At 31.6% G+C, this 16,632-nt stretch overlaps 1 protein-coding gene across 1 annotated transcript in view; it reads right to left on the bottom strand.

The window, feature by feature from the left end:
* LOC106713948 (arylalkylamine N-acetyltransferase 1) overlaps window positions 1–16,179 on the bottom strand; it is a 52,432-nt gene extending 36,253 nt beyond the window's left edge. Inside the window, exon 1 of the mRNA XM_014506856.2 lies at window positions 16,015–16,179. Coding sequence (XP_014362342.2) covers window positions 16,015–16,110 — 96 coding nt within the window. The 5' untranslated portion in view covers window positions 16,111–16,179. The remainder of the gene's footprint in view (window positions 1–16,014) is intronic.
* Between the last annotated feature and the right edge of the window lie 453 nt (window positions 16,180–16,632).

Below are 16,632 nucleotides of genomic sequence, written 5' to 3'. Positions count from 1 at the left end.
TAAGAAGACACAATAAGTAGTTTAAAAAAAATAAGTAAAAGCTGTGACAAATATAGTAACTTGTTGTTACATTTACTTTATCAAGATTAGTAACAATTTTTTTATGTGCAATCAATTATCTTACTAATATTATAAATGCGAATGTTTAAATGGATGGTTGTTTGAAGGTATTTCCGGAACGGCTCAAAGGATCTTGATGAAATTTGACACAGATGTAGAACATAATTCGGAAGAACAAATAGGCTGTTTATTACATTTTTTTTAATTCCGTGCAACTGCGCGGGCGACAGCTAGCATCTAATATTTCCAATATATCATTACTCAGAACACAGATTGCATTTAAAATCATGATCAGACCTACATATAATCAGTAAAAGTTTAACAGTTTAAAACAGCAGTTATAAAAATTTTGCAACAAAAGCGGGGGAGTTTATGTGAGAACGGAAACCAATAAAAACTGTTCAATGTTCATACATCGCAATTTACCTCGACCCGATTTCGGCTACTCGTTATATGTAACATATACAGCCTCATTTTCATATAGGATGCCGCGGGTCGTAGGAATAAAATTATTAACATCGTTTAAAAATACACATTTTTATTTCTACACTAGCAATCGCCCGCAACTTCGCTAGCGCAGAATTGAAAAAAGCATCCTATGATTTGCCCGTGTGCATCAGCTACCTACCCATCAACGTCTCGTCTAAATCGGTCTAGCCGTTGCGGAGATTACACGAAACGAACGCGGCCTTGCAGACAGACATTACGGACAGACAGACAAAGATGTTTAATTTTTTTTTACATCATGTGTATGGAATATACTTTTTTTTTCGATATTAAATACAGACACTGCAATTTTATTAATATTGTAAGTATACAAAGTAATAAGTAGTAGATAAGTAACGAAATGAACGGTAAATATTTAAGTTTTCTTGCTTGTTAATTTAAACATACAGTTGTTCTCTATTTTTTGGTACGTTTGGCAAAGGATTGAATCAAGTTCCTAACATCGATCTATCCGTCCAATTATGTATCTTGTTGTTTCTTTTTTTATTTTTTTATTTAGTAATTTAAGAGGCTTTGTCGCAATGCGACCATATCGCCCCATAAGCCTTCCAATAAATATACCTTACATCTAATTATCTACATTGATTCTTAAACACATGTCGGTCAACTTAAACATCATCCTGGCCTCGTCAGAAGACGGGTAAGCCAGAATAGTGTTTATCTCACCTTTTTTGTTTTGTAAGGGGATAAACGGTTGACGACTCATCTTATGTTACCTACTCACCTACACCTATAAGCAGGTAGCTTTAAGGTGTTGTTTCAATAAGGAACGAGTTAATGTATGTTTCCCGTTGGGACTAGCAATCATCCTATCAATCAATTGAGCCAATGGGATTTCTCGATCGGCTCAACAGGATACACGAGTAAATAAAAATACTGCTAATACCATCAGATGGAATAACATCCTAGTCTTAATTTATTCATTTAAAAGTAAAATGAAAGAGTTTGATTTTTAATTATTAAATAACATTAGGTAATAATTTCAATTATTTGACCATTATAACTGTAACATCGATTCCTAATCACATGATTGGATACAAAAATCCGACCTTATCTCGTGATTGGTTGTATTTTTAAAAACACACGCTCTCGATAATGATACTGGTTCTCGTATCGGTCCAACCTTTCCCCCGCTTTCGGATTTTGCAAATACGATTCATTAATCAGCAAAAAATGATGAGCATATGAGTAGATGTATTAAGGAGAATGAAGATATCCGTGGACCATCTGCGTCACGGACGTGAGGTCCGTTGTCGTTGGCTTGTTAATTCCCTCAAACATAATTATATTTAATTCGTGAAATATATTATATTTCTGATGTATCAAAATATAACGTATCAATAATACTTTGTTGTTTACACATATGATAATTTTTACAATCTCTATATGTAGGTAACTTTGGTATTTTGTTAACCCAAAAGCAAAACATGTAAATGTTATATACTGAGGTTTTATACGAGCATTTTTACGTATTTGCTTTTATTTTTTATTGAAAACTTCCTACAGCCTTGAAAATAAATACTGAAAAAGATTTAAAAAATGTCCTTCTTGGCAAAAGTAGTCATTGAGATTGTTGTGACTTACAAAAATGTGACTAATTTATGGTACAAATCGTAAAACAAAAAAAACCGAACACAAAAATATGAGAATAAATAACAGTATATCTGTTTATTTGATTGATTAAATTGTGAATGTTTCGTTGTGTTTACAATTTTTTGACACTTTATAAAATGCCTCATCTTTCTTCATACTTATTACTATTATTATAAATGCGAATGTTTAGATATATGGATGTTTGTTTGAAGGTATCTCCGGAACGGTTAAACGGATCTTGATGAAATTTGGCACAGATGTAGAACATAGTCTGGAAGAACACGTAGGCTTATTAGGTTTTTTGGAACGAAGTTCCTTATCGCGCGTTGTGAAAGGGGGCTAGACGGAAAAAATTCTTACGAAAAGTTGTCACGACACTTTTTGCTATAGTAAGTATGTTAACGACGAATGAGCGCTACTTCACCATGGCAACGACGTGACAATATATAACGAAAATTCATAGAAATAAAATGTACTTCTTGTAAAGACTTAAGTTTTTTATTCATAGAATAAACATTGGTTCCTTCACTAAAACTTCGTTCCATCCGGGTGTCCCTTGACACCTCTCAAGTTTTTTAATTCCGCGCGGACGGAATCGCGGTTGATAGCTAGTATCATTATAAGCTGATAAAGACTGCATTCGGTAGATAGTATGTATATAATTTAGACATCTTTCAAGTTAAATTATGTAAGGCTTGTTGAACACTAATAATAATCCTGTAAATAATATTCGGACACCAATTACCGTGGTACAGTTCACATTGACCTGCCAAACATGAGTCAAGTTCCTAAGGAAGTATGTCATTGTCACCATAAAGGATCAGCAGATAAGATTTAATTTTAGCGACCGGATACGAAACGGATACATTCGAATTTGAAACTTTTCCCTAACACAGAAAGTTGAAACTCATTTATCATGTTTTGTAAGGTCACACAATAAAAGGACATTCGGCTTACAATGTTTAATTTTACATTGCAAATCAGAGTAATGCATCATTTCAAATGACAAAAAGGTACTCAACAGTTACACTCTAATTAAAGCTTGACAAGTGACATTTCTATCATATCCAAACTTTTACCAAGTTATTTAACCCAGCGAGAGTATTGCTGCCTTAGAGCGCCACTATTGCGGGTATCTGCCAGAAAAAATATGTGAATGACAAGACAGCTTCAGTCAGAAAATGACAAGATAAGACAATTCTTGTCACAAGTGTTGATATTGGCTAGTGAGCTATTGTAATTTAGTTTCATTTTTGCCCACCGGAGCAGATAAGTTTGTTGGTCTATTTTACTAATCTTACTAATATTGTAAATGCGAATGTTTAGATGGATGGATGGACGTTTGGTAGAAGGTAACTCTAAGAATGCTCAACGGATCTCGATGAAATTGGCTTAGATATTAAATATAATCTGGAAAAACACATAGGCTACTTATTAATCCTTCTTTTAATTCCGCGTTCACCAAGTCGCCAAGCTATGAAATACTAAAGCTATGAAAATAAACACTTCATTACATTTGACATTACGTACATTTCATATTTAGTTAATTTGCATTTAATTTTATTTCCTAATTTTCAGGTTACGTTATAAATAAAAATCTAAATTTGGATATATTTTTACATGTTACATAAAATTACTCTTTCTTCATTTGTTTGTGCTTTTGTTTTGTCTCATTTTACGTAAAGCTAAAGTATAGAGATATCTTCGCACTAGAAACTTCGATTAGTTCAAAATTAAGTCAAAGTTTATCCAATCTCCTCAACCTGAACTTAACACTGCATAAAGACTAACTTGTTTAATACAAAATTACTATTTGCTCGTAACATAATCTGTGTGATACAGATCTGAGTGTTTGAGGTATTTTAATGAATTATGCAATAATATTGAAACCAATTTTCTAATCAACACATTGAATAATTCAACAAACTGGTGGGATACCAAGCGGATTCCTTATTTAAATGGTTAGTATTTTTTATTATTTTTTCCATCATCTTTCAGCAAATACCTTTTGCTTTCCCCAATACTTTTTCCAGCATTCGCGCCAACGCGCACCGTGTTACTGCTGTCGCTTTCCGAGGCTATCAGTCTGCAACTTTCATAAAAGTTGTCAAACAATAATAGCTCTTTTCCAAAATAACTGTTTTTGTGATTTCAGAAGAGTAGAAAATTATTGGAATAGAGGTTCATCATATTTCATTTTATTAAAAGTTATCGGGTATCAAGCAATTTTCTTTATTTTTAATTTAATAACATTAAGAAGGTTTAAATAGCATCTTAGCTTTAAGAGTTTAAAACAAAATTTTCATATACCTTATACTTTGTCATTATCAGCCTGCCATTGTCCCTATGGAGGTTCGGCACAGTATGTACTACTCCTCCATACCTATCTATCAGCCATGATATCTGAATTCACTCTCTTATTACGCATATCCTCTTTCATACAATCCACCCATACTTTCTTTGGTTTTTCTCTACCTTTGTAGCCATCCACGTTCAATCTCATTACTTTTTTGTTTATGTGATCGTCATCATTCCACATAGTTCCACATGTCCAAATAGTTATGTTTGTTACATGTTAATTATTATTGTTTGTTAATGTACAATAGTCGCATCGTGATTATGTAGTCTTAAAATTGTTTGAACAATTCATGCAAGCTTGCAACTCTGGACATCAGAGTGTATTGACAACTTTTCCTTTATCTAAACCACCTTTATTGTTTTTAATAAGGTGTTTCAGGTCATAAATCTTGCATTAACGCGGTCAAGGGGTTGTCGAAGTATAAAATGCTATAGAATGTGTCAACGGAACATAACGTTCATTGTCGAGTTAATTTAAATATAGGTTTAATACTATCATTCGACTGTCGTGACAACCTTTGTAATGATACCTTTGGTTTCCGTGGAGCTTTATCGGTTAGAATAAAATTCTTAGAAAATTGTTTCAATTAATTATTGATTACTACAATTACCATTTGAGAACTGATTTTAGAAGTGATTAAAAAACTTAAAATCCCTTATTGAATTAAAAATATTTTTACGGACTTAGAGCTCTGTCTCCTGCGCTAGGTGTAATATAAGATGATTCTATTATGTTACAAAGTTGTTACCTTATGTTCTACAGTACAAAATAAGTTAATCTTACTAATATTATAAATTTGTAAGTTATGGATGGATGGATGGATGTTTTTAAGAAGGTATCTCCAAAACCGCTCAACGCATCTTGCTAAAATTTGGCACTTTACTTTTTTATTGTAGTATGCCAAAGATTCGGTATTTATTTTGATGTTTTACTTTATTGTATTATTTTTAGGAGATTTTCAGATAATCCTACGCAAACCATTTTGATTCCTTAAAAACAGACATAGTTATATCATCAATTTAACCACAAATTTCCCAAAACAAATCTATCGACAATAAATGACTTCGTCAGCAAAAGATATTTGTAACACGTTAACATTGAATTTGATAAGTAAGCTCATTTCAAAGAAATAATTTAAAACAGATAATTTACTGTTTATCCAACAATCGCATGTTTATTATATAAAACAACAGTTACCAACCTCGTAGTTACTAATAACTTGTTAGGTTGTTATAAAATTTGCCTGTTTTTAGCCGACTTCAAAAAGAAGGAGGTTATCAATTCGACTGTATTTTTTTTATGTGTGTTACCGCGAAACTCCGCCTCTGGTGGTCCGATTTTGATAAAAATTATTTTAATCGAAAGGAAGTACTTGCAGATGGGTCCCATTTTTTATTTTTTTATTATATAATAAACATATAAACGAGTTACATATTTACTATTCCGCGTTTCCCATCGGGCTTAACTGTAACTATTATCAAAAAGGCTACTAATTTGATAATAGTTACAGTTTTTACATATTATTTATATCATTCTGTGACTAATTAGTTGTTTATGTATAGTTTCATTCCGTGTTATAAAACCGGACTTCTGTTCTCGAGGTTCCTTTTATAATTTCACGTGGTAATCAAATGGGCTGGTTTTTGTTGGATTTGATTGGATCACCATCCGACCAAGGTCGCTCTGAATGCTGTTTGCTAATGGAATGTAATTGTATAATAGTAACACTCGAACTATCTGTTCCTGGATTTGTTATGTCAAATCAGAATTCGAAGATATGTTTGTTCCTTATAACATACATTTTTTTTAATTAGCTGAACCCAAAATTGCAATGCCAAAGTCAAAATTGACGAATAATATTTTTAGTACGAGAAAAAGTACCTACATTAATCTTGAACACAGTTTAATTTGTAGAGCGCTTTTCTCTGGCATTATAAAATTGTCCCAACTCGAAAATATCGACATAAGTTCTTTCATATAAATCACAGACCAGTAAATTCATGGGTTTTCTATAGCAAAATTATATATATTTAGTTGAATATATTATTTTTCGATAAGCATTTTTATTATAATACATTGTTGTCCATTGCAAGCGCTAAGATGTTCATGGTTGAAGCTTGTTAATATAACACTAAAAGCATATGACACATGCATTGCTTCGTAAATGCTTCAGTGTCGAATTGTACCGACATTGCTTTCTTAAAAGGCTCATTAACCTTAATTTGTGTTCAGTGCACGTGTGTATCTTATGTAATAGTTTAACCTTTTTGCAAATTAAGTATGTACGTTATGTTAAAAAGTATGCCTATGGTTTGTTAAAATGACCTTGACATTTTCACTCTTGATACAGATTACTAATAGCACATTTCTTATTATATTACAGAGGTTAATTTCCACTGGCTTCGTTTCCCTTTGCCTTTCCCACCTAAGGTAAGGTTGCCTGCGTAGAGTCGAGTAAAAGTTCGCATCTGCGATTCATTAGTTATCTAACAGAATTAATTACAACGGCAGTATTTTATAACATACTAGCTGTTGCCCGCGACTTTGTTCGCGCGGAATTAAAAAACAACTTGATTGGTAAGCCTATGTGTTCTTCCAGACTATGTTCTATATCCATGCCAAATTTCATCGAGATCCGTTCTCGAGATACATTCTAGCAAACATCCATCCATCCATTTAAACATTCGCATTTATAATATTAGTAAGATTATAAAAATGAGTATATTTGACAAGTACGAATACGATTGACAGGTATATTAATAAATGTATTTAAATAAATCATACGTTGCTACATCATTAATATTGTCCAAGGAATAAGCTGTACCTAGATCTGCTGTCGATCATATAAGTCTAGATTTGTTTTTATGTAGGAAATGTCTGTCTGTTGTAGGCAGCAGGCAGTATTCTATTATGACATATATATATAAACATTATTTATAAAAAAAAAAAAAAATAGTTTACATAAATCCCAATTCAACGCTTACAATCTAAATTAAACCTTGCAAATAACAATATTTAACTTTAAAAATATATACAAAAGTCCGGAAAATATGTGTAAGTTTTATTTTTAGACAACAATAACATCATTATCATTATGAATTAATTTCAATGTAATTTGGCATGTATATAACAATCTAGATTTATATCTAGTTTAAATAAAATCACTGACTTTGATAAAAGTGTCTGTAATATTTTATTTTAGAAGGCTATTTTTCTTATTTATGTAATAAATATGTTAATGTGCTTTGTATGAACAAGTATTGAAAGATAATATTATATTTAAATAAAACAGTGCATAAAAATCAAATGGCCAGCCATATTGTGACTTTGTAAGAATCCTACTTGACCACGGATAAACTTACATCACACAAATGAAAATATACAGAAAAAAAATCAATGTTATCTTTCGTAATATTAGTGACGTAGGATTACGCATTCTTTGAAGGAAAACAGTTACGTATCGTTCGTCCAGTTTAACCTTTAGTGTACAGTCAACACCACCTACATTATGCATTTGAATGACTGTCAAGAGTGGTTAAAGATTTTTCTTTATTACTTAGTCTTGAATAATCGTATAACATATGGAAGAGTAGTATAGACCATCCGTAAAGAAAAGGAAAGGCTGACGATGATGATAAATTTGTTTTTATTATACTAGTTGTAGGCCGCGATTTCGTTTGTACATCCATCCCTCCATCCATCCAAACATTCGCATTTATAATTTTAGTAAGATTACTAAGATTTGGTGCTGAGTGTACCTGTTACTCCGTACGCCTACGGACTAACAATGATGTCGGAGGCAAGGCTACGTCGAGTCTACTGCGTGCCCATCCGGCTGTGAAGTGATTGGACAGTTACATATAAGAAACGAACTTGGTAACAATGGTAAACATTTTTAACACTGTTATTTTTACGCAGAACAACTTTGCGACATACGTTATTTTGTTTATTGTAACTTTCTAATCTTTTACGGAAGAACCCTTCACCCTTTTATTACAGAATGAGGGTAGAAAGAAACTAAGACACTATACACGCTACACTTAGTGTATACATCAAAGTGTCTCTGTAAGAACACAAGTGTCTATTGATTTATCCATACAATTGTAAATAGTACAGACTTGAATGTCGGAATTTCTGTCGTAGTCTATCCGTACCTTATGATCTCTCAATTTCTTTTATTTAAGGTTATTTATTCTTTCGAAAGGAGTAAAAATTTTAACAAATACTGCAGTACTAAAATTAAAGGGTCGTTATGACACTGCACGATAGAGCTCGGAGAATATATAATTTATGATTTCCGCGCGCTAGTTCCTTTAAATGAAAATTAGTTAAATAGTTTCAATAGGATATAAAATATATTAATAAACATGAGAGTCATTGCTATGTCACCTAGACATAAAGTTGAAATCATCAAAGTATCCGCATTGTGAATATAAAATAATTTAAACGGATCTTAAGTAACCTAGGTTCTAGTTCGTCGATAAAAAACGCATTTAAATCTTATCCTGGTTTTAATTTCTTAGTATATTAGGTACAGATTATAACTTCTTGACGACTAACTGTCGCCCGCGACTCCTTCCGCGCAGAATTAAAAGAAAACTTTATAAGTAGCCTATGTATTCCTACAGACTATATTCCTCATCTGTGCCAAATTTCATCAAGAACTGTTAAACAGTACCGTAGATATCTTTAAACAAAGATCTATCGATCCGTCCATCCATCTAAACTTTGGGATTTATAATATTAGTAAGATTAACATGTGATCTACTTATTGAACACTTCCGCACTTATTAGCGAAAAGCATCGCGGTCAGAGTCGATTGCGTAAACTTAGGTCTGAAATCTTAAAAAATCTGAGTACCCGGATTATTCCACATTTCACCACATCAGTTCATTTATTGTGGAATTGTATGGTAACACACGTCCATTCATCCATTCATTTAAACTTAAGCATTTATACACTGTAAGGATATTTATAGACCAACTAAGTCCTCAAGGTCAATTAACGTTTTATTTCTAAGTCCGTCAAGTTGGAAGTCCCAGGTATGTACATATTTACATACCATAAATTGATACATCCGTCCAACCAACTCGATTCGATATTATCGCTATTTTTGATCTTGAGAAAGAAAAGTATCTTAAAGATGTTTGTTCCCATTTTTAGACGTTTAAATAAATCAGTAATTTTCTCTTCTTACTACTTTTAACTACAACATAAAAACAAAATAATTAGCTAAAAGTTAATGTTTAACGTATTGTTATCTTATAGTCCTAGAGTTAAAAATTCAGAAAATACTAATTTATGGTAAAACCGTTCGGAAAATATATATATTTTTCATGAAACGAAAAATATTGTAAATTAAATTTTCTACCAACGACAAAATATGGACAGTTATTGTACAGGTGAAAGTTGCAAAAATATGATTGAATCTATATATATAAAAGAAAGTCGTGTTAGTTACACTATTTATAACTCAAGAACGGCTGAATCGATTTGACTGAAAATTGGTGGGCAGGTAGCTTAGAACCAGGAAACGGACATAGGATAATTTTTACCCCGTTTTCTATTTTTTATTCCGCGCGGACGGAGTCGCGGGTAAAAGCTAATATTATATATTTTGATATTCGCGTTTTCGAGCCCCCTGTTTATTTTATAGCAAAGGCTAAAAAAGTAGTATGGCAAACCCAAAAAAAACATGATATGAATAGTCTTTTAAATACTTTTTTATTTGAAGGCCTTTAGCGCCTAAACTACGCAACTTTGGATAGAGGCAAGTTGGGTTAAAAGGTCATATTTTCGACTAAGGAATCTGTACTGTCTGTTATACACCTCTTTCTCGAATATTCTGAGTGAAGTAACGTATGTTACTCATTACCTTAACATATTGCGTATTTACAAAGAAATAAAAACTATTAGAATGTAAAACAGGTTTAATGCCTGGTTTTAATGCTTTGACTTAATAAAGCGATCTTAAATAAGTTTTTTTATAACATGCAAGGGGCAAACGAGCTGCGGGAACCTTGAGGTATTCTTCGACGCCCATGGAAATCTGCAATAACAGAGAAACTACAGATGCGTTGGCGGCCTTTGAGATGGTGATACGCTCGCTTCTTGAAGGACCCAAAGTTGTAGCGGTTTAAAAATACCGCCGAGAACAGACCATTCCACAATGCGGCTGTTAAGAACTAAATATAACATAGCTACAGTTAAATCAGTTACATAGCGATTCCGCAGTAACCGAGAGAACAAAGAAACAAAATTCTTTAATAACATAACAATCATTTAGACTATATTTTTTAAATAAAATACTTTATAGGTCGCTTAATTGCTCATTCCTCGCATTTTAAAGGTATTTTATTGTTATTCATATTGTTCAGAATGTCTTAGTGATTATTTTTGTAATACAATCTTAATAACATGTATTAACTTCAACAATGGTATTGCAAGTCTCACTGTGAGTCTGCACTGCCGTAGCACATGTGTAACGACAGTATTGCCGTTTCACTCATCCTCTATTAAAAGAACAAAGAATATAGTTGAAATACACTGTTAAAATAGCATTCGTTTAAATACTTAACTAAGGCTTAAATCATAGATATATGTTTAGGTGGAGTATGCAGACCACGAGTAAAGACCTACGTAGGCTTTTCTGTTTAATAATATAGGTAATTAGTGATAACGTTAAAAAACCTAATTATTAATTTTATAACAACAATAAAACACGATATTGTGCTTGTTGTTTTTGTTTTTTGTTTTGATTAGAATTTTTTTTAGATAAATAAATTTTATGACACATAAAAAATAAAAACCCAATGTGTCTATATAACATTTAAAGGAATGACACAAATCAAATGTATCTCATAAGAAAATGATAAGGAGGTATTAGCAAGGACGAAGGCAAAGGCTTCTAGTACCATAATTTATAAGTATTTCTGTACACTTGTCATAATAGCGAAACTTTTCGTGGTTATTAAAACTTTTCTAGGATTAAGATGAATTAATCGACAACTTGAATATTAATTACATCAAGGAATTAAAATTTTAACATAAAGTCGGCAAGGTCTTGAATACAGGCAATAAAAATGTAATAAAATATAGATCAATGTTATCTATTTAAGCTTGATTTTACGATAGAATGCAATGACCTTGGTTACAGAAGCTTTATTTATGTATTTGTTGGCGTTAATTAGAAAGCTTTTAAATATTCCTTAACGGTTGAGTAAATTAATATAAACAACTAAGAATGGTACTCGTAGGTCAAGATTAATAAAACCTTGACATTTGTCCGCGACTTCCTTATACCAGTTGCCAACTGCAGACCTGTATTACAGACAAGTGCGTGTCTAAGCCCTACATTCACATATTTTGTTGAAGTTGTTACTGCACCGCAATCTTAAGATGTTTTTCTTATTGATATTTAAGTATACATTTATACATTAAAATAGACTTTAATAACTTCAATCAACAATTGTCTGTTGCACGCATGGGTCGCCTAGACTGGTGTAATACCACGACCTCACAGAATGAAGCATGAAGTGGAAGTAATATTGCGTTTCAACAGTGTGAGAACCGGAGGCCTTACTTTAGTCCTCTTCCCCTTCCCACCCTTTTCTTATAAGAAATATCCCCACTGTGCATCCTCTTTTCTGTCTATTAAAGCGTGCGCAACCTATCTACAAATACGGATGTCTATGGACAGCGGTCACTTCGCTATTTTGGCGAATTGAGGTGGCCGTTCGTTTGCTACCTCATACTATAAAAAATTTCGCCTGTTTCTGTTTATGAATGTAATGGAATCATGGAACTCAATCTCAAACTAAAAGCCATCAGACTGATTTGAAAGACACATCAAGGACCGATGCCAATACTGTCACTGCGCCCTAATACTTGTTACAACGAAAACACACTGTTATAGTTGTTTAACTTTTTTTTCGTTTTTTTAATCTACTATAATTATTTATAGTACGTTGTTTTTTTATATCAAAAGGTGACAAACGTGCAAACGGTCACCTGAATTCGCCGAAATAGCAAGGCGACAGTTGCCCACGGACATCCGCAAATGCAGATGCGTTGCCTGCCTTTAATCAACGGAGAAGGGGACGTACAGTTAGAGGATATTTCCGCTTCTTATGCGTCTCCTCTTCCGCCAAATCCTCTTCCCATTCCCATCTTTTCCTAATAAGAAAAGTGTGAGAAGGGAAGAGGACTAAAATTAGGCCTCCGGCAACATTGTATTTCTAATTTAATACTTATGATGCAAGAGCACATCGCCAAACTCGTTTGCGACCATTTTTTGTTCTTCTTCTGATGTAAAAATCTAAAAATAAATGTTTAATTACCAAATCAATCAAAATTTTTTAGTATCTATTTAGAAGAAAATTACAACTTCAATAAAGCTAATATAAATGCAAACGGGAATATTTAATAAATAACTATTTACTTTGATCCATGTGTCATTCAAAACATATTACATCAACTGAGGATTGCAACAGATATAGGATGCTCGCTTACGCGTTTAGAAGTCTAAGCGTTGGTTTCTGAGACTAAAATCTGTGTATGAAACATATCGTCATAATATTCACTGTCATATTTGACAAAACAGAGATAACAATAAAAAAAGAGGCATTTTGGTCTCAGAAATCCACGGTTTTTTTTTAATTTGTATACTTTACTATGGCTTAACAGGTAAGCGTAAGTTAGTGATAATGTATACATGTTTTTAATAGTAAAATAGTAATACATATGTTCTGTTTACTACAAGTGGCTCTAAATCTGGAAAATTATTATTCGATGACGTATTAGACATGGTCCTGTGTCGTATATGGTTTTTCCATTGTTTGTCCGATTATAACGTGGGTTTTGATTGACATTTATCAGCAAGTAAGATTGTGGCTAAAGACAAGGTCAAAAAATAGGTTTTATTAATGAAATACAAATAAAGTTAAACTATTTTATAAACAAGTAACTATATGTCTAAAGTAGATATAACGATATATATTTCAATACAAGTTTTATTTTAATATATACATAGCCTTGTATCGGACTTATTTTGTCTAAATATAACTCATAAATAAATCTAAAATTAGCCACGACCTAGAAGTTTAGATCGTAGGCGGAACGTAAAATTTATTACATGCCAATTAAATAAACACACTGTAGGTAATCTAAGTAGTGTTACTTATATATTCAATCTTATTCTATACACTAATTTTGCAATTAATTCATTCAATTAATTTTTATTCCGGTCACTGGTTCACCTACTAATATCTGATTAGACATCATGTGCTACGGAAATATTAACACATAACTAAATATAACTAATGAATAATACATAGTTTATTACATAAATTATTAAATTTAATAATATTTCTAATAATTACAATTACAATACATATTAATATACTAAAATAATAATACTGCTATTATTATTTACTGTGTACTATGTATTAGTTATTTCAATATTTATATTTTTTATTTCCAATAAAGCCCTAAAACCGTTGGCCAACGCAACTCAATTGTCTTGAAATACAATTTTAATTATTATTATTTTTTATATTACAAGCATAGTTGTATTGATGTTATAATTATGTTGTATTCATAATGAAAACAGAAAGATCTAGAAAGAATTGTTAACAGTTACACTTGAAGACCAAGTCCACATCTCGAAAGTTTATTCGATTAAAATTACTTGGTTTCGAACTCCCTCTAATAAAAGTATGTCCTTTGGAAGATCAATTTAAATGGAGTAATATAACTATACAAGTCAGCGTTTAAGCAACTCAATATTATCTATACGATAAAATATGTATGTACATTTTTCTCACGACGATCTTGATAAACAGGCAACGAGCGACTCTGTGTCAACCTCTATAACATTGTATTGCATAAATCGCTTAACCACTAAAATTCATACATCGCATTTGGAAGATTAGTGGCCTAAGGCTATTCAATCAACTTTTTAACATAAATGTCTCTCAGGAAATCTAGATATCAGGATTAAAAAATAACTAAGGTTTCACTTTATTGTCTGCAGTCTACCATTAGCTTATAAAGTTTCAGTTATAGCATAATCGGCGTTTAATCAGCGTACTAAAAATATCTCAATATTATCAATTGTTGTATTTTAAAAATGACCTTTTGTGTCAGCACAAACAACCGACTTGTAAGCATAAACTGAGACTCAATGTATTAAGTTGCCTTCGTAGTCTAAAAATAAAATGCAACACTTTCGTAATAAGGTCAATATGCTGGTCAATGCGCTTTAAAGATATTTATAACATAAGAAATAACCCTCAAAGATAATATATTCAAATTACAGGAAACCAAATGAAAGAATTCTTTTCAAAAACGACAAGTTTTTTGTTATAAGCAAAATTAAGGTAAAAATATTTTTATTGATACGTTTTACGGAGAAATAGGGACACTACTCAAATACTCAATAGTTTTTTTATTATTTAAACTGAAATGGATAATATATCTCTTAGAATTGTGTTATTAATTATATTAAAATGTGAAACATAACATAATTTATCATTAACAACGAAAAGACTTCCAAGAAGATTTCTAGTAATGCCAAACCGAATATGGTTAAACTAACCTAACCTGGTTAATTACATGTCGAAATACCAAATTATTGTTATTAATTAATGTATTATATAAAACACTATTAAAAACCATACGGTGATAAAAAAAAATATTTGAAATTATTTGAAAAAAATTATTATTTGAAAGTCATATCAAATCTCACCCTGATCGTTATTGTCGTAAAACTTTGTAAGTGTTTAAAATTGTGTTTTGCTAGAAGCACAACCGATAAAATCTCAATAAAGGATTTTTTCACTGTTGCAATTTCGTGTTTGCGAAAATGTCAAATAAGCAGTGCAAATACGAATGTAAAAAATGAATGCTTTAATTTTTTTTTATATCAGTTAAATAATTTATATTTAAAATAAATTTATTATGACTTATTCGGATTTCTCTTGTGGCGATAATTCTTGAGTTTTTTTTATAGCAATTTAGTTGAAAAACATTTCATCCCACAATCATTAGAATGTTTCCGTGTAATGTAAATGGCGATCTAAATCTATTTATATGATATAATAAAAAAAACCGACAAAAAGTAAGGAAATGGCACGAATCATAAAGTTACCAAACAACACTTACTTCTATAAATATCTTAATTGTAGTAGCTTAATAGTGTATTTTATAATTGAAGGCCACTATCACAATGCTTACTAATATTATTTTATTAAAAGAAAGAAATTATCTCGACCTAGCGTACGAAGCGCTCCACATGTTAGGTGTTTTGTGAACTAAAATAATCGCAGTGTTTCGTAAACCACGAACAAAATAGGAGAAACCTAACGTTAATTGTAAGATTAACCTATAGTACAAATTTTCTTCTGGTAAAATATTATTCAAAACTATTTAAAGATGCAGACTTGTATCCTTAGAATAGGTCAAAAATAAACAAATTTAATTTTTCTTCAACTCACCGAATAGTTCAGCGAAAACAAAGCGTCGTTTAAATCCACTTCACTATTTGGCATTTGATAAATAGGATAGACTCCCTCTGGTATAGAGGAGCGCATGCAAATGACAGGATGATAGGGTACCCTCGAGTATCCTAGTTATCAATTTATTGTATTAAGCATCTCCAATAGAGCCCGCCAAAGTAGAGACAGCAGAAAAATCGAAATTCGTAGATAATATTTGAGTGGTTAAGATGCAACTGCACTATAATCGGAAGTGCCCTTAACTCTAAAATAGATTACAATTCATCCAAGTGCTGAAGGTGATGTTAAATTTAGATTCTGCAAGATGCATTGCGTTATAGTTTATGGCCTTGTCGCCGGATATATCAATGCTTGTCTTACAAAGCATAATAATCATAATAGCTTTCTATTCAGAAAGAAATTAATATTGCTGCAGACTTATGTTTAGTATCTTAGTATTGGATTTGTAAATCGCTTTTAGCGATTTTTTAAGTCCAAACGAAATTAATAGTGTCTGCTACGTTGATTTGCCTACATTTTGTCACGTTTTTCTCCGTTTTTTTCTTGTGTTTGTGTATTTTCCTTGTCTACTTGTGGTATTAAATGTTTTTTTTTTCT

The sequence above is a fragment of the Papilio machaon genome, chromosome 14 (genome assembly GCF_912999745.1).
Source record: "Papilio machaon chromosome 14, ilPapMach1.1, whole genome shotgun sequence".
NCBI lineage: Eukaryota > Metazoa > Arthropoda > Insecta > Lepidoptera > Papilionidae > Papilio > Papilio machaon.
Note: the sequence above shows the minus strand (reverse complement) of the source record. Positions and strands in the feature narration are given on the sequence as shown.